The sequence below is a fragment of the Choloepus didactylus genome, chromosome 4 (genome assembly GCF_015220235.1).
Source record: "Choloepus didactylus isolate mChoDid1 chromosome 4, mChoDid1.pri, whole genome shotgun sequence".
In the NCBI taxonomy this organism is placed as follows: Eukaryota; Metazoa; Chordata; class Mammalia; order Pilosa; family Megalonychidae; genus Choloepus; species Choloepus didactylus.
Window position 1 is genome coordinate 41,662,105 of NC_051310.1, and position 20,314 is coordinate 41,682,418.

At 38.8% G+C, this 20,314-nt stretch overlaps 1 protein-coding gene across 7 annotated transcripts in view; it reads right to left on the bottom strand.

The window, feature by feature from the left end:
- The window catches only part of EXD2 (exonuclease 3'-5' domain containing 2), a 106,026-nt gene that overhangs the window by 61,519 nt on the left and 24,193 nt on the right, over nucleotides 1-20,314 (bottom strand). For 5 of the 7 annotated variants that reach the window (XM_037832448.1, XM_037832447.1, XM_037832446.1 and 2 more), the window contains one exon: nucleotides 9,846-10,211. The exons of 1 other annotated variant lie outside the window; for it this stretch is intronic. In XM_037832448.1, the coding sequence (XP_037688376.1) occupies nucleotides 9,846-10,196 (351 nt within the window). In that variant the 5' untranslated portion in view covers nucleotides 10,197-10,211. Of the gene's footprint in view, nucleotides 1-9,845; nucleotides 10,212-20,314 lie in introns of those variants that run through there. One more of the 7 variants, XM_037832451.1, reaches the window with a different exon arrangement.

Sequence of the window (20,314 nt, forward strand, 5' to 3'; positions counted from 1 at the left end):
TCTCACTTATATGAAATAAGTAGAATAAGCATATTCTGGAACTCAGAAGCTAGAATACATGTTACTGGGGGCCAAGTAGGGAGAAGGGAATGGGAAGCTCATGTTTAACTGGTATGAAGTTTTTGTTTAGGGTGACGGAAAAGTTTTGGCAATGAATATGAGGACAGAGGCACAACTTCGCATATGTAATTAACACCGCTGAATTATATATTTGAAAAGGGAAAAAAAGGGAAATTTTAGGTTGTATATAAGCTACCACAGACACAAACCCATAGAACTGTACAACACAATGTAAACAGTACACTAAAGTTAATAGCATAATTATAATATGTCATGAATTGTAACAAAGGTACCACACTAATTCAAAATGCTAATAATAGGGAAAACTGTGTGTGTGAGATGGAGGTATATGGGAACTTTCTATTTTTTGATACACACACACACACACACACACACACACACACACACACATATGCAGAAAAGAAGAAAACATACATTATACAAAAGTCAAATGAGTTTTGGAGTATTTGCCACTTTAAATTATTCATACCTCTGCTATAGTAATTAAAATATATTATTAAATCAATTGCTGTTACTATCTACTTCACACTATACTGTTGTTGCTTTAAACTCTGACAACAATTACACTTCGTTTCATTGGAATAATCAAGTATTTGAAAAATGAGAATTTTCCCAATCTATTAAAGCTTATAACCTATTCTTTTATTGTTGTTGATGTAAATATTTCTAAAATGACTTACTTCCATAATTTCTTATATAGAATAGACTAAAAGTACTCAATACTTTTGTATTGGCTCAAGGTCATTGGCATAAACAACTACTACTATTGCTGATTCAATGAAAACCCCTCAGTAACTGTGGTGTAAGGGCTTGTGTGGCTACTGAGCATTTCCTACACTTTAAGGTGGTCTTTTCTTGATGCTATATTTCATTGGTTGACATCTAGTAGCCCCTCCTTCCACCCTATGAACTGATTTTGTGGCAGCTATTCCACTTAGGGGACTCTTTTGACTATATTTCTTGGCTCTTGGCTGTATTTTAGAAACAAAAAAAAAGACATATATCTGAGAATCTTGGCAAGACATTATGCTGAATTAATAAGAGATGATAACTAAGAACAATTTATTTATACTTCTATAATATCTTCTATTTTAAAGGAGTTAAAGTTCACTCAGTGAACCAGAATGACCAAATGGTAGGTTTACTGTATTATCCTCATCACTACTATACAGCAATTCCCCAAAATAATAGCTATTAGGAAAATTAAAAAGAGGTAGGAGACTCTAGTAGTTAAGAAAGCCTTAATAATGGTTATTAGAGGCGGGGCAAGATGGCAGACTGGTGAGCTGTATGTTTTAGTTACTCCTCCACGAAATTAGGTAGAAAGCCAGGAACTGCGTGGACTGGACACCACAGAGCAATCTGTCTTTGGGCATACTTCATACAACACTCACGAAAATGTCGAACTGCTGAGATCAGCGAAATCTGTAAGTTTTTGCGGCCAGGGGACCCGCGCCCCTCCCTGCCAGGATCAGTCCCGTGGGAGGAGGGGCTGTCAGCTCCGGGAAGGAGAAGGGAGAACTGCAGTGGCTGCTCTTATCGGAAACTCATTCTACTGATCCAGACTCCAACCATAGATAGACAGAGACCAGACACCAGAGAATCTGTGAGCAGCCAGCCCAGCAGAGAGGAGACAAGCATAGAAAAAAAAAAACAACACGAAAAACTCCAAAATAAAAGCAGAGGATTTTTAGAGTTCTGGTGAACACAGAAAGGGGAAGGGCGGAGCTCAGGCCCTAAGGCGCATATGCAAATCCCGAAGAAAAGTCGATCTCTCTGCCCTGTGGACCTTTCCTTAATGGCCCTGGTTGCTTTGTCTCTTAGCATTTCAATAACCCATTAGATCTCTGAGGAGGACCCTTTTTTTTTTTTTTTTAATCCTTTTTTCTTTTTCTAAAACAATTACTCTAAGAAGCCCAATACAGAAAGCTTCAAAGACTTTCAATTTGGGCACATCAAGTCAAGAGCAGAACTAAGAGAGCTCTGAGACAAAAGGCAATAATTCAGTGGCTGAGAAAATTCACTAAACACCACAACTTCCCAAGAAAACGGGGGTGTCTGCTCACAGCCACCATCCTGGTGGACAGGAAACACTCCTGCACATCGCCAGCCCCATAGCCCAGAGCTGCCCCAGACAACCCAGTGTGATGGAAGGGCTTCAAATAACAGGCACACACCACAAAACTGGGCGTGGACATTAGCCTTCCCTGCAACCTCAGCTGATTGTCCCAGAGTTGGGAAGGTGGAGCAGTGTGAATTAACAAAGCCCCATTCAGCCATCATTTGAGCACACTGGGAGCCTCCCTACACAGCCCAGCAGCCCAGAACTGCCCTGAGGGGACGGCACTCACCTGTGACATAGCACAGTCATCCCTCAACAGAGGACCCGGGGTGCACGGCCTGGAAGAGGGGCCCACTTGCAAGTCTCAGGAGACATACGCCAATACCAAGGACTTGTGGGTCAGTGGCAGAGACAAACTGTGGCAGGACTGAACTGAAGGATTAGACTATTGCACCAGCTTTAAAACTCTAGGATCACCAGGGAGATTTGATTGTTAGGGCCACCCACCCTCCCCGACTGCCCAGAAACACGCCCCACATACAGGGCAGGCAACACCAACTACACACGCAAGCTTGGTACACCAATTGGGCCCCACAAGACTCACTCCCCCACTCACCAAAAAGGCTAAGCAGGGGAGAACTGGCTTGTGGGGAACAGGTGGCTCGTGGACGCCACCTGCTGGTTAGTTAGAGAAAGTGTACTCCACGAAGCTGTAGATCTGATAAATTAGAGATAAGGACTTCAATAGGTCTAAAAACCCTAAAAGAACCCTATCAAGTTCAGCAAATGCCACGAGGCCAAAAACAACAGAAAATTATAAAGCATATGAAAAAACCAGACGATATGGATAACCCAAGCCCAAGCACCCAAATCAAAAGACCAGAAGAGACACAGCACCTAGAGCACCTACTCAAAGAACTAAAGATGAACAATGAGACCATAGTACAGGATATGAAGGAAATCAAGAAGACTCTAGAAGAGCATAAAGAAGACATTGCAAGACTAAATAAAAAAATGGATGATCTTATGGAAATTAAAGAAACTGTTGACCAAATTAAAAAGATTCTGGACACTTGTAGTAGAAGACTAGAGGAAGTTGAACAACGAATCAGTGACCTGGAAGATGACAGAATGGAAAATGAAAGCATAAAAGAAAGAATGGGGAAAAAAATTGAAAAAATCGAAATGGACCTCAGGGATATGATAGATAATATGAAACGTCCAAATATAAGACTCATTGGTGTCCCAGAAGGGGAAGAAAAGGGTAAAGGTCTAGGAAGAGTATTCAAAGAAATTGTTGGGGAAAACTTCCCAAATCTTCTAAACAACATAAATACACAAATCATAAATGCTCAGCGAACTCCAAATAGAATAAATCCAAATAAACCCACTCCAAGACATATACTGATCACACTGTCAAACACAGAAGAGAAGGAGCAAGTTCTGAAAGCAGCAAGAGAAAAGCAATTCACCACATACAAAGGAAACAGCATAAGACTAAGTAGTGACTACTCAGCAGCCACCATGGAGGCAAGAAGGCAGTGGCACCATATATTTAAAATTCTGAGTGAGAAAAATTTCCAGCCAAGAATACTTTATCCAGCAAAGCTCTCCTTCAAATTTGAGGGAGAGCTTAAATTTTTCACAGACAAACAAATGCTGAGAGAATTTGCTAACAAGAGACCTGCCCTACTGGAGATACTAAAGGGAGCCCTACAGACAGAGAAACAAAGACAAGACAGAGAGACTTGGAGAAAGGTTCACTACTAAAGAGATTCGGTATGGGTACAATAAAGGATATCAATAGAGAGAGGGGAAAAATATGGCAAACATAAACCAAAGGATAAGATGGCTGATTCAAGAAATGCCTTCACGGTTATAACGTTGAATGTAAATGGATTAAACTCCCCAATTAAAAGATATAGATTCGCAGAATGGATCACAAAAAATGAACCATCAATATGTTGCATACAAGAGACTCATCTTAGACATAGGGACACAAAGAAACTGAAAGTGAAAGGATGGAAAAAAATATTTCATGCAAGGTACAGCCAAAAGAAAGCAGGTGTAGCAATATTAATCTCAGATAAAATAGACTTCAAATGCAGGGATGTTTTGAGAGACAAAGAAGGCCACTACATACTAATAAAAGGGGCAATTCAGCAAGAAGAAATAACAATCGTAAATGTCTATACACCCAATCAAGGTGCCACAAAATACATGAGAGAAACACTGGCAAAACTAAAGGAAGCAATTGATGTTTCCACAATAATTGTGGGAGACTTCAACACATCACTCTCTCCTATAGATAGATCAACCAGACAGAAGACCAATAAGGAAATTGAAAACCTAAACAATCTGATAAATGAATTAGATTTAACAGACATATACAGGACATTACATCCCAAATCACCAGGATACACATACTTTTCTAGTGCTCACGGAACTTTCTCCAGAATAGATCATATGCTGGGACATAAAACAAGCCTCAATAAATTTAAAAAGATTGAAATTATACAAAGCACATTCTCTGACCACAATGGAATACAATTAGAAGTCAATAACCATCAGAGACTTAGAAAATTCACAAATACCTGGAGGTTAAACAACACACTCCTAAACAATCAGTGGGTTAAAGAAGAAATAGCAAGAGAAATTGCTAAATATATAGAGACGAATGAAAATGAGAACACAACATACCAAAACCTATGGGATGCAGCAAAAGCAGTGCTAAGGGGGAAATTTATAGCACTAAACGCATATATTAAAAAGGAAGAAAGAGCCAAAATCAAAGAACTAATGGATCAACTGAAGAAGCTAGAGAATGAACAGCAAACCAATCCTAAACCAAGTACAAGAAAAGAAATAACAAGGATTAAAGCAGAAATAAATGACATAGAGAACAAAAAAACAATAGAGAGGATAAATATCACCAAAAGTTGGTTCTTTGAGAAGATCAACAAGATTGACAAGCCCCTAGCTAGACTGACAAAATCAAAAAGAGAGAAGACCCATATAAACAAAATAATGAATGAAAAAGGTGACATAACTGCAGATCCTGAAGAAATTAAAAAAATTATAAGAGGATATTATGAACAACTGTATGGCAATAAACTGGACAATGTAGAAGAAATGGACAATTTCCTGGAAACATATGAACAACCTAGACTGACCAGAGAAGAAATAGAAGAACTCAACTAACCCATCACAAGCAAAGAGATCCAATCAGTCATCAAAAATCTTCCCAGACATAAATGCCCAGGGCCAGATGGCTTCACAGGGGAATTCTACCAAACTTTCCAGAAAGAACTGACACCAATCTTACTCAAACTCTTTCAAAACATTGAAGAAAATGGAACACTACCTAACTCATTTTATGAAGCTAACATCAATCTAATACCAAAACCAGGCAAAGATGCTACAAAAAAGGAAAACTACCGGCCAATCTCCCTAATGAATATAGATGCAAAAATCCTCAACAAAATACTTGCAATTCAAATCCAAAGACACATTAAAAAAATCATACACCATGACCAAGTGGGGTTCATTCCAGGCATGCAAGGATGGTTCAACATAAGAAAAACAATCAATGTATTACAACACATTAAAAACTCGAAAGGGAAAAATCAATTGATCATCTCAATAGATGCTGAAAAAGCATTTGACAAAATCCAACATCCCTTTTTGATAAAAACACTTCAAAAGGTAGGAATTGAAGGAAACTTCCTCAACATGATAAAGAGCATATATGAAAAACCCACAGCCAGCATAGTACTCAATGGTGAGAGACTGAAAGCCTTCCCTCTAAGATCAGGAACAAGACAAGGATGCCCGCTGTCACCACTGTTATTCAACATTGTGCTGGAAGTGCTAGCCAGGGCAATCCGGCAAGACAAAGAAATAAAAGGCATCCAAATTGGAAAAGAAGAAGTAAAACTGTCATTGTTTGCAGATGATATGATCTTATATCTAGAAAACCCTGAGAAATCGACGATACAGCTACTAGAGCTAATAAACAAATTTAGCAAAGTAGCGGGACACAAGATTAATGCACATAAGTCAGTAATGTTTCTATATGCTAGAAATGAACAAACTGAAGAGACACTCAAGAAAAAGATACCATTGTCAATAGCAACTAAAAAAATCAAGTACCTAGGAATAAACTTAACCAAAGATGTAAAAGACCTATACAAAGAAAACTACATAACTCTACTAAAAGAAATAGAAGGGGACCTTAAAAGATGGAAAAATATTCCATGTTCATGGATAGGAAGGCTAAATGTCATTAAGATGTCAATTCTACCCAAACTCATCTACAGATTCAATGCAATCCCAATCAAAATTCCAACAACCTACTTTGCAGACTTGGAAAAGCTAGTTATCAAATTTATTTGGAAAGGGAAGATGCCTCGAATTGCTAAAGACACTCTAAAAAACAAAAACGAAGTGGGAGGACTTACACTCCCTGACTTTGAAGCTTATTATAAAGCCACAGTTGCCAAAACAGCATGGTACTGGCACAAAGATAGACATATAGATCAATGGAATCGAATTGAGAATTCAGAGATAGACCCTCAGATCTATGGCCTACTGATCTTTGATAAGGCCCCCAAAGTCACTGAACTGAGCCATAATGGTCTTTTCAACAAATGGGGCTGGGAGAGTTGGATATCCATATCCAAAAGAATGAAAGAGGACCCCTACCTCACCCCCTACACAAAAATTAACTCAAAGTGGACCAAAGATCTCAATATAAAAGAAAGTACCATAAAACTAGAAGATAATTTGGGAAAACATCTTCAAGACCTTGTATTAGGCGGCCACTTCCTAGACTTTACACCCAAAGCACAAGCAACAAAAGAGAAAATAGATAAATGGGAACTCCTCAAGCTTAGAAGTTTCTGCACCTCAAAGGAATTTCTCAAAAAGGTAAAGAGGCAGCCAACTCAATGGGAAAAAATTTTTGGAAACCATGTATCTGACAAAAGACTGATATCTTGCATATACAAAGAAATCCTACAACTCAATGACAATAGTACAGACAGCCCAATTATAAAATGGGCAAAAGATATGAAAAGACAGTTCTCTGAAGAGGAAATACAAATGGCCAAGAAACACATGAAAAAATGTTCAGCTTCACTAGCTATTAGAGAGATGCAAATTAAAACCACAATGAGATACCATCTAACACCGGTTAGAATGGCTGCCATTAAACAAACAGGAAACTACAAATGCTGGAGGGGATGTGGAGAAATTGGAACTCTTATTCACTGTTGGTGGGACTGTATAATGGTTCAGCCACTCTGGAAGTCAGTCTGGCAGTTCCTTAGAAAACTAGATATAGAGCTACCATTCGATCTGGCGATTGCACTTCTCGGTATATACCCGGAAGATCGGAAAGCAGTGACACGAACAGATATCTGCACGCCAATGTTCATAGCAGCATTATTCACAATTGCCAAGAGATGGAAACAACCCAAATGTCCTTCAACAGATGAGTGGATAAATAAAATGTGGTATATACACACGATGGAATACTACGCGTCAGTAAGAAGGAACGATCTCGTGAAACATATGACAACATGGATGAACCCTGAAGACATAATGCTGAGTGAAATAAGCCAGGCACAAAAAGAGAAATATTATATGCTACCACTAATGTGAACTTTCAAAAATGTAAAACAAATGGTTTATAATGTAGAATGTAGGGGAACTAGCAGTAGAGAGCAATTAAGGAAGGGGGAACAATAATCCAAGAAGAACAGATAAGCTTTTTAACGTTCTGGGGATGCCCAGAAATGACTATGGTCTGTTAATTTCTGATGGATATAGTAGGAACAAGTTCACAGAAAGGTTGCTATATTATGTAACTTTCTTGGGGTAAAGTAGGAACATGTTGGAAGTTAAGCAGTTATCTTAGGTTAGTTGTCTTTTTCTTACTCCCTTGTTATGGTCTCTTTGAAATGTTCTTTTATTGTATGTTTGTTTTCTTTTAACTTTTTTTTTCATACAGTTGATTTAAAAAAGAAGGGAAAGTTAAAAAAAAAAAAAAGAAAGAAAGAAAAACAAGGAAAAAAAAATGATGTAGTGCCCCCTTGAGGAGCCTGTGGAGAATGCAGGGGTATTCGCCTACCCCACCTCCATGGTTGCTAACATGACCACAGACATAGGGGACTGGTGGTTTGATGGGTTGAGCCCTCTACCATAAGTTTTACCCTTGGGAAGGCGGTTGCTGCAAAGGAGAGGCTAGGCCTCCCTATATTTGTGCCTAAGAGTCTCCTCCTGAATGCCTCTTTGTTGCTCAGATGTGGCCCTCTCTCTCTGGCTAAGCCAACTTGAAAGGTGAAATCACTGCCCTCCCCCCTACGTGGGCTCAGACACCCAGGGGAGTGAATCTCCCTGGCAACGTGGAATATGACTCCCGGGGAGGAATGTAGACCCGGCATCGTGGGACGGAGAACATCTTCTTGACCAAAAGGGGGATGTGAAAGGAAATGAAATAAGCTTCAGTGGCAGAGAGATTCCAAAACGAGCCGAGAGATCACTCTGGTGGGCACTCTTACGCACACTTTAGACAACCCTTTTTAGGTTCTAAAGAATTGGGGTAGCTGGTGGTGGATACCTGAAACTATCAAACTACAACCCAGAACCCATGAATCTCGAAGACAGATGTATAAAAATGTAGCTTATGAGGGGTGACAATGGGATTGGGAAAGCCATAAGGACCACACTCCACTTTGTCTAGTTTATGGATGGATGAGTAGAAAAATAGGGGAAGGAAACAAACAGACAAAGGTACCCAGTGTTCTTTTTTACTTCAATTGCTCTTTTTCACTCTAATTATTATTCTTGTTATTTTTGTGTGTGTGCTAATGAAGGTGTCAGGGATTGATTTAGGTGATGAATGTACAACTATGTAATGGTACTGTAAACAATCGAAAGTACGATTTGTTTTGTATGACTGCGTGGTATGTGAATATATCTCAATAAAATGATTAAAAAAAAAATAATAATGGTTATTAGCTTCATGGCCTTGAACAAGTAACTAAACCTTTTTAAGCCTATTATCTCCTATCTGCAAAGTGAGAATAATAATAATATCTTCCTACATAGGATTGCTGTGAAAACTATAAGAGATGATGCAAGCAAAACAGCATAGTAGATGACATAGTAAACAATGTTTTTTAAATGTTAACTGTTATCTTTTAATATTCTAATTTGAGAAATAATTTCCATTTAAATAGAGGGTCTTAACTATCTTCTCCATGATATCTTTGTTAAAATATTATTAAAAAATTAATATTAGCTAATATTTAATAAGCACTCACCATGCATTAAAATTTTTCTGAAGGCTTTTCAGAGGTTATTGATTTGAATCTTTAGAAAAGCCTTTGGAGGTACCATATTTCTATTTACAAATAAGTAAACTGAAACTCAGAGATTAAATAACTTGTCTAGGGTCACAGAATGGTAGATGGTGAAAATGAACTCAAATAGGTCTTTCTGATTCCGGAATCCATTATTTAAGCACTCACCATCCTGAGAAGAACGGTGGCTTCGCCTGCTAAAATCTATTTACGAGCAAGTTGAGAAAAAGCTCTTTCTCCTTTAACCTTATTCTCTACTTAACCATCCATGCTAGAAAAGCAGGAAAAGAAGTGTGTTTTTTTGTTTGTTTGTTTGTTTTTGCTTTTTAACTTACCCACTCACAATCGATTCCAAGTACAGGAAAATCTTCTAACTCACTCCTAAGCAAGGGCTCAATTTGATTCCACTCCTCCTCCTGAGACACAGTCACCACCTTTGCATCAATAATCCTCTCCTCCCATGAGGCTCTGGGGACACTAGTGAGCAGCTGGTCCTTTTCCGGAGGGGGCGGCTCTTTACTGCCCGGCTGTCTCCGAGGCTGCTGGGTCACACGGCCTGTTTTACTCCTCTGGCGCTGGATGCCTTTCCACAGGACAAACCCCCCCATGCCTAGAAGGGTGGTCACCGTCAAAGCCACTAAATGCTGTTTAGACATCTTCAAATTTTCTGCTGTACAGGAAAGCATATCACTAATCCCAGTCTGCAAAACAAATGGCAAAAATATTTTTATATATACGTGTGTGAACAAGTTTTCCCTAAAAAAGTGTTTCACTTATAATCCATGTGCCCACAAACTAAAATATTTCCTCCAAATTTCTACCTGAAACAGTAATATTTTTATTTTTTCCCTTTTGTACTCTCTGTACTCCCTCTCTAACTCCATCTTCACCCAAAAAAAACCACCCCCTACAAGAGGCCCCTAAGCAGAACAGCAGCCACAAAACCAGTTCACATTAGCAAGATAGTGGGGAGATGTTTCTACTTTTCTGGAACGAGTGGAGAGTAAGGGTTAGAGGACACAGGCTTGAGTAAACACTTTTCTGTTGCTCTAGAAGTCTTAGTAGCTCTCTATAGAAACTGATAGTAACTTTAGGGTAAGCTAGGGCAGTACGAAGGGAAGGAAGGAATCAGAAAATAAAAAGAAAAGGGCAGATCTTAGAGAGATAGCCAACATGCCCAGAAGGAGGCTGTAAGTTGAACTGTCCAGAGGGCCAGGTAGGGTAATGTAAAAAGTGAAGTAAACCAAGTGTAAGGAAGCTGACACAGATAAAACCAATTAACTATGTAAGAAGAGTCTTCATTTCTACTACAAAATAGTTCTTTTCCCATTTTCCTTATAATATGTGGCTTTCTCCATCTATCTTTGGTTTTTCCATTTTGATAGAGAGATGAGTATTCAATATTATTTCTATACTACAAACAATTAAAGCAACAGTAAAAGTGTGACAATAAATGGCAAGTGGCCTTCAGCCTCAGTGATGGAAAGAAAATATGGGGCAGCAACCATACAGCACAAACTGATTGACCCTGTATGGGAAGAAGGCCCAGTGTGATTAGATATTTTGATTATTCAAGAGACATCAGATATCTGAATTTTATGTGAACTATCACCATTTTTAAATGTTAGCAACAAATGTACAGGTTTTTTAAAACATGTGCCAGGCAAACAAGACCATTTCTGGGCTCTGAGCTATCCACCTGTGGGCTCTGGCCTAAAATCTATACTGTCCAAAGTTGGAGCCATCTGCCGGACCCTGCCTACACTTTTCTTTTCTTTTAATTCATTTTTATTGAGATAGATTCACATACCATGCAGTCATACAAAGCGTACATTCAGTTGTTCACAGTACCATTATCTAGTTGTGCGTTCATCACCAAAATTAATTTTTGAACATTTTCATTACCACACACACAAAAAATAATAATAAAAATTAAAGTGAAAAAGAACAATTGAAGTAAAAAAGAACACTGGGTGCCGGTCCCCCCTCCATTTTTCTACTCATTCATCCACACACTGGACAAAGGGGAGTGTGGTTCATATGGCTTTCCCAATCACATTGTCACCCTTCATAAGCTACATTTTTATGCAATCGTCTTCAAGATTCATGGGTTCTGGGTTGTAGTTTGATAGTTTCAGGTATTTACTGCTAGCTATTCCAATTCATTAGAAACTGAAAAGGGTTGTCTATATTGTGTGTAAGAGTGCCCACCAGAATGACCTCTCAGCTCCTTCTGGAATCTCTCAGCCACTGAAACTTATTTCATTTCCTTTCACATCCCCCTTTTGATCAAGAAGATGTTCTCCATCCCACGATGCTGGGTCTACATTCCTCCCCAGGAGTCATATTGCATGTTGCCAGGGAGATTCACTCCCCTGGGTGTCAGATCCCACATGGGGGGAAGGCAGTGATTTCACCTGCCAAGTTGGCTTAGCTAGAGAGAGAGGGCCACATCTGAGCAACAAAGAGGCATGCGGGAGGAGGCTCTTAGGCACAATTATAGCTGCCTACACTTTTCTGTGGCTAAGGGTTTCCCAAAGATGTGTATCATTTTTATCACCTTTCAAAAGTTTCAAAACAAATTTTTAAAAATAATGTAACATTTACAACAACCCTGGATTGTAATCATGCTTGTAGAGATATTTAGCCATTGCACAGGAAAGATGAAATAATGAATATAATAATAATAATAATAATAAATATGATAAAATAATATATCTTGTTTTTAAAATATTTACTTTATTCTAGAAACTAAGTACTTTACATGTACTTTCTCCTGCACTTTTATCGAAGAGGAAATTCAGGTTTAAAGAAATTAAATAATTTGCCTAAAGAGACTTTTGCTTAAAATAATCTGAGATGATATGGAAACCCTTCCTTTTCCTATTCCAAAAAAATATAAAGCCTGGAGAAAACATTAAAAAATATAAACCTTTAATACACAGTTAAGCTGAAAAAGAAGAAAGAGAAATCACCATGTGCCATAAATGGAAGAAGGAACCAACAACAGATGGGAGATGAAGCTGGTCAGAGCCCAGAGCTGGAGCATATCATCCATCCAGGACAGAAGTCTGGGCCACAGGCCTAGGGTGCAGCTGGGATCCAGGAGGGTGCTGCCCTGTCCATGAACAGGGATCCAAGAGTGTCCAATCACTCATGGCAATAAGCAAGCCCCCTGCTCCAGGCTGAGACTCTGGGCAGGCATAAGACCCAAGTTCACATTATCTTCACAAGAGGAAACCCTGAGCTAAGAAATTAAAATCAAAACTGGTTCAGAATTGGTGAACTCTGCTGACTCCAAGCAGAGTCAACCACAAAACTGTTATTGTAGAATGCTTGCAGAACGTCCATGGAAGATTATTCCCTAGAAGAAGGTTCACAACTGAAAGCCCGCTACCCTCACCAAGGCCATCAAACAAAAATATCCATACAGAACAAGATCATAGAAGGATCTGAAAGGGATTTTAAAGAATGTTCAAAGAGATCAAGGAAAATATTATCTAAAACATGAACCAGAGGTAAGAAATAAAAAGTAGAAATTCAAGACATGAAAAATATTTATTAAAATTTTTTAAAACCCTCAATACTCAATAGACAGGTTAAAGAGACTACACATACAGAGTTAACCAATTAAAGATCTGAGGAAATCACCCAGACTGTAGTACAGGGAGATAGAGGTGGAAAACAATAGATCAGAGACATGGATTGAAAAACTCCAATATCCACCCAAATAAAGATTCAGAAGGTGTTCTAGTTTGCTAATGCTGCCGGAATGCAAAACACCAGAGATGGATTGGCTTTTATAAAAGGGGGTTTATTTGGTTACACAGTTACAGTCTTAAGGCCATAAAGTGTCCAAGGTAACATGTCAGCAATCAGGTACCTTCACTGGAAAATGGCCAGTGGCGTCCGGAAAACCTGTGTTAGCTGGGAAGGCACGTGGCTGGCGTCTGCTCCAAGTTCTGGTTTCAAAATGGCTTTCTCCCAGAACGTTCCTCTCTAGGCCGCAGTTCCTCAAAAACGTCACTCTTAGTTGCACTTGGGGTATTTGTCCTCTCTTAGCTTCTCTGGAGCAAAAGTCTGCTTCCAATGGCCGTCTTCAAAATGTCTCTCATCTGCAGCTCCTTGTGCTTTCTTCAGTGTCCCTCTTGGCTGTAGTTCCTCTTCAAAATGTCACTCACAGCTGCAATGAGTTCCTTCTGTTTGCCAGATCATTTATATGGCTCCACTGATCAAGGCCCACCCTGAATGGGTGGGGCCACGCCTCCATGGAAATTATCTCATCAGCATTATCACCTACAGTTGGGTGGGGCGCATTTCCATGCAAACAACCTAATCCAAACATTCCAACTTAATCCCCACTAATATGTCTGCCCCACAAGACTGCATCAAAGAATATGGCTTTTTCTGGGGGACATAATACATTCAAACCAGCACAGAAGATATGAAGGGATGAGATTTGGTGAAGCTCACTGAGTCCCAAGCTGGATAAATTAAAAAATAAATCTATCCACAAAACACTTATACAAGAATGTTCATAGCAGCTTCATTCATACATAACAGCCAGAAACAGGTTATGTGGTACATCCATACAATGGACTACTCAGCAATAAAAGGAAGGAGCTACTGATACATGCAACATGCATGAATCTCAAATTACTAGGCTGAATTTCAAAGAAGCCAGATACAAAAAAGTATATACTGCATGAGTCTTTTTACATAAAGTTCTAGAACAAGTAAAGCTATGGGGGAAACAAATCAGAACAGTAGTTGCCTCTGGGGAAGAAGGAAAGTATGGTTAACTCTTCTCTGAGGAATAGACATTTAAGCTGAGCTCTGAATGACAAAAAGGAGCCAGTTATGCCAAATTCTGGGGGAGAGCATTTCATGAGGGAACTTTGTTGAGTGGTGATAATGTTCCAAATCTTGATAGGGGTTTGGTTACACAGGTGTATGCATTTGCTAAAGTTCAAGGATGTTTCTGATTTTATCCTGTTGGCCTGACCAAACAAATGAGTGACTGCTAGTTCATTCATTGTCTGTCTTCCATTAGAATGTGAACACCATAAGAACAGGGACTTAGACTGGCTTCTGCATCACTATATCCCCAGCAATTTAGCACAGAGCTGACAATATTCAATAAATATTTATTGAAAGAATGAAACTCAATCCAAAGTATTGTAAGTTAACATTTCATCACAAATGTCTCTATCCTCAAATGACAATACTCTGTTTGTTCAAATGCAAAAAAAAAAAAAAAAAAAAAAAAAACAAATTCTTTTTTCCTCATTGAGCCTCAATACTATAAAGAGGCAGTGAGGTTCAATACTAGGCTGGGAGTGAGAAACATCAAATCTTGTTAAGGACTCACTCTGGGATCCAAACCTTTCAATGCCTCATCATTTCCCATGACTGAAATGATCTGCTATTTTTATTTTTAAAATCATATAAAATAATTGAACATCAAACTATTAGCAGTTGTTACTTAAGGTAAAAATACCTTTCATATTTCAAATTCTGAGAGTATGGATATTTTCATAACTAGAAAAATACAAGTTACTTTTTAAAAATAGTGCTCTTCCTTCAATTGTGGACTTGCCCTTATAAACTTGTTACTGCAAAGGAGAGACTAAGCCTACTTATAATTGTGCCTGAGTCTCCCCAGAGAACCTCTTTGTTGCTCAGATGTCCCTCCCTCGCCCCTGCCTCCAAGCCCATGGCAGCAGGTGAACTTACTGCTCTCCCCACTATGTGGGACACGACCCTGGGATTGAGAAAATATTCTTAACCAAAAGGAGGAAGCGAAATGAAACGAAATAAAGTTTCAGTGGCTGAGAGATTTCAAATGGAGTTGAGAGGTCATCTGGAGGGCATTCTTACGCACTATATAGATACCCCTTCTTAGTTTTCAGTGTTTTGGAATAGCTAGAAGGAAATATCGGAAACTGCTGAACTGCAATCCAGTAGCCTTGTTACTTGAAGATGACTGAATAACCATGAAACTTACATGATGTGTGTGTGGTTGTGAAAATCTTGTGGCTCACACTCCCTTTATCCAGTGTCTGGATGGAGGAGTAGAAAAATGGGGACAAAAAATAAATGAAAAATAGGGTGGGATGAGGGGGACAGAATGTTTTAGGTGTTCTTTTTTACTTTTATTTTTATTATTTTTGGAGAAACGAAAATGTTTAAAAATTGATTCTCATGATGAATACACAAGTATATGGTGGTACTGTGAATAACTGATCATACACTGTGGATGATTGTAGGGTACCTGAATAAATCTCAATGAAACTGTATTTAAGAAACAGTGCTTTTTAGAGACAATGTAAATATCACATTTAAGACATATAATCATATTCCTGGAATAAATCACATTGTAATGAATTAAATGATTATGTTAAAGTTTTCGAGGAGTAGTTAATTTAAGGTAGCAGATAACAACATGGGCAGAAGAGTCAAACAGCCTGGGTTGAAATCCAGGCTTTGCTACTTGCTATGTGAACTTGAACAATAACCTGAACTTCTCTAAGTGTCGATTTCCTTATCTGCAAAATAGGAAAGACTGTACCTACCACGTAGGATTACTGTGAGGCTTAAGTAGAATTATCAGCATACATCACTTAGCATATTGGGTAGCACATTACATAGCTAACATGTATAAATGTTAGCTATTACTACTACTGTGATTCTATAAACCACAGAATTTCTATGAAACGAAAACAAAGAAACAAAGGGTTAAAAATTACGCATCAAGTGCAGCTCCCACCTAATTCAAGAAATCTTTTCATGGCAAGTCTGACATGGTCTCTGCTTGTATACTTTCAGTAACAGAGTTCGTTACCTCAAGGGCAGTTTTTGTTGAGAGGCCCTTACATTCTTTAAAAGTTGTCTACCTAGAAACTGCTCTCTTTGCTGCTCATTCTGGTCTCTAAAATAACAAAAATGTTTACCTCCTCCTGAGAAGCTGTCAAATATGTGACAATCTCTCTTATGACTTCCTTTAGTACGTTCAGCTTCATCCAACCAATCTTCCTGTGCCTAGTTTATAGACACCCCTCAGCATCCCAGGTAGGTCCTTCTGGACAGCTCCAAGTTTGTCAATGCAACTCTTAAAATGTGGCACCCAGGCCTGCATTCAATACTAGAGATATGGTCTAAATGGTGGGGACTGCAGGGATACTATTACTTCCCAGTATCTAGACCCTGCATTTATTAGTGCTGTATGAAATAGATTTTTAGTAGTAGATTCCCACTGTTGAGTCATATAAAGCTTATATAAGTTAAAATGTACTATCAAATTGAGTTCTCTATTTTATATATTTTAATTTATATTTTGCACTTAATATAGAACTTGACATTTTCTTCTAAATTTCATCTTGTTTCAGCCAAATGTTTCATCCTTTGAGACCAACTGACATCTTAATTGTGTCTGTTCTCTCAACTTTAACATGATATACAGAAAAGTGAATCTTGGTTTCAAAGAAAATGACATTTCCTTCAATGTGCTTTTATCAGTTTATTTTTACAGATAGAGGGTTGTGTTTTTCTTTCCCCCCTAGCCAAAGGATTCATTCAACACATGTGTATATAGCACCTTCAATAAACTAGATATTGTATTAGGCTCTGGGTAAAAAAAGAGTTAGAAGACACAATTTGCCTTCGAGGAATTAAGTATTCAGCAAGGGAAAAATACATGTAATGAACAAGTTGCAATACAAGAAGGTAGCACCAACAACTGAAGCATTTACAAGTACAGGATGGCAAAGAGGAAAGAGAAGAAGTATCATTAAGAGAAATGCTTGAAAGGCGGGGCAAGACGGCGGCATAGAGAGGTGTGGAATTTAGTTAGTCCTCTAAAGCAACTAGTAAATAGCCAGGAACAACTAGTAAATAGTCTGGAACAATGTTGGGAGACATCCGTGACTGTTCACACATCATACACCAGTCAGGAATGGGTGGAACCACTGAGATCGCAGCATAAAAACTGTAAGTTAAAATTGCAGAGTTGGCGCCCCCTCCCCCCAACACAGCAGGCTGAAATGCAAAACCTTCCTGTGGAAGAAAGAAGCAGTCCCTGTCAGGAGAAAGGGTATATAGCTCAACCAAACCCCAATTGCGGTTTTAATTTAACAAATTTGGACTGCTGAATGCAAGCTGCAGGCATGGATGGGCCCTGAGCAAGTAGGACTCTGAGGTCCCTCCCTCCAGAGAGGAGGCAGGGCTGAGGAAAAAAAAAATACATGGCTAAATAAAGGCAGAGGCTCTTGGAGACAGCTGAGCTCAAGAGTACTGGAAAGCGGCTGTGTCCCAAAGAGAGGGGCACAGAGAATTGAGTACAAACTGCAGTTGACCAGTGAAACTGAGGGGCTGGAGACTGGCTCTGAGAATGGGTTTCTGCTCTTTTTCCCTTTTTTCCTCTCATTCTAAGCAGCTCATTAGAGAAAGCCTCAGGAATTTCCAATTATCAGCAGCTGACCCAGGCAAGGGTGGAATTAAGAGAATTAAAGAGACAAAGGAGGAATTCAAGTGTAGCAGAGAACTCCCTGGGAGGTGTATCTTCCCTAAGAAATGTATCGCCCAGCTCAAGAGGCCACCCTCCCTCAAGGAACTCAGACCCCAGGGCCTGGGGGAAAACAAACTAACAAACCAGAAACAACTTAAAGCTTGGCTTCTGACACCCTTGGCTGGGGCTGGGACTGGGTACACTGTGAAGTAAGGGGACCACGCTTCTCTGCACTGGTGGGGAGCTGTGGGCTGAGGGGCACCACCTGCTGGGCAGGATAGGAAAAGCATAGCATCTAGAGGTCTCACATGAAAGTCTGTCAATCTTCTAGGACACACCCTCAGGGTAATCTGATACTGAATAAACCTTCCTCCTGAGACCTGGGTCTGTCTGGTCTGGGAAAATCTGATTGGGGTTATCAAGGAAACCAGATGCCTAGACAACAAAAGATTCTGATTCACCTTAGGAAAAACGAAGATATGGCCCAGTCAAAGGAACAAACTTAAACTTCATCTGAGATACAGTAATTGAAACATCTAATTAAAAATCTTCAAACAAATATGCTAAATCCAATCAATGAGTTAAGGGAAGATATGACAAAAGAAATGAAGGATATAAAAAAGACATTGAGTGAACATAAGGAATTGAAAGTATGAAAAAACAATTGGCAGAACTTATGGGAATGAAAGTCACAATACAAGAGATAAAACACACAATGGAGACATACAACAGCAGATATAAAGAGGCAGAAGAAAAGATGCATGAGCTGAAAGCCAAGACATCTGAAATCTTACATATAAAGGAGCAGATGGGGAAAGAATGGAAAAATATGAGCAGTGTCTTAGGGAACTGAATGACAACATGAAGCACATGAATGTACATGTCATAGGTGTCCCAGAAGGAGAAGAGAAGGAAAAACGGGGCAGAAAAGAACAATGGAGAAAATAATCACTGAAAATTTCCCATCTCTTATGAAAGACATAAAATTACAGATCCAAGAAATGGAGCATGCCCCGAACAGAACAGCTCCAAATAGATCTACACCAAGACACTTAATAATCAGATTATCAAATGTCAAAGACAAAGACAGAATTCTGAAAGCAGCAAGAGAAAAGCAACCCATCAAATAAAAGGGAAGCTCAATAAGACTATCTGCAGATTTCTCAGTAGAAAATATGGAGGCGAGAAGGCAGTGGTATGATATACTTAAGATACTGAAGGAGAGGAACTACCAACTAAGAATTCTATATCTGGCAAAGCTGTCCTTCAAAAATGAGGGAGATCTTAATTATATTTAGTCTTCCAATCCATGAACACGGTATGTTCTTCCATTTTTTAAGGTACTGTTCAATTTCCTTAAGGAGTTTCTTGTAGTTTTCTTTGTATAGGTCTTTTGTGGTCTTCGTTAACTTTATTCCTAAATACTTGATTCTTTTGGTTACTATTGTAAATGGAATCTTTTTTCTTGATTTCTTCCTTTTGTTGCACATTATTTGTGTATAAGAACACTACAGATTTCTGCATGTTGATCTTGTACGCTGCCACTTTGCTGTATCCATTGATTAGTTCTAATGTAGATTTTCTACATATAGAATCATGTCATCTATAAACAGTGAAAGTTTCACTTCTTCCTCTCCAATTTAGATGCCTTTTATTTCTTTTTCTTGCCTAATTGCTCTAGCTAGAACTTCCAGCACAATGTTGAATAACAATGGTGACGGTGGGCATCCCTGTCTTCTTCCTGATCTTAGAGGGAAAGCTTTCAGTCTCTCCCCATGGAATATGATGTTACCAGTGGGTTTTTCATATATTGTCTTTATCATATTGAGAAAATTCACTTCCATTCCTATCCTTTGAAGTGTTTTCATCAAGAAAGGATGCTGAATTCTGTCAAATGCCTTTCTGCATCAATCAAGATGATCATGTGGTTCTTCTGCTCTGGTTTATTGATGTGATACTATATTAATTGATTTTCTTGTGTTGAACCAGCCTTCCATACCTGGAATAAACCCCACCTAGTCATGGTGTATAATTCTTTTAATGTGCTGCTGGATTCGATTTGAGGGTATTTTGTTGAGGATTTGTGCGTCTATATTCATTAAAGAGAGTGGTCTATAATATTCTTTCTTTGTAATATCTTTGTCTGATTTTGGTATTAGGGTGATGTTGGCTTCATAGAATGAGTTGGGTAGCTTTGCCTCCTCTTCAATTTTTTTTGAAGAGTTTGAGCAGCATTGGTACTAATTCTTTCTTGAATGTTTAATTCACACGTGAAGCCATTTGGTCCTGGGTTTTTTG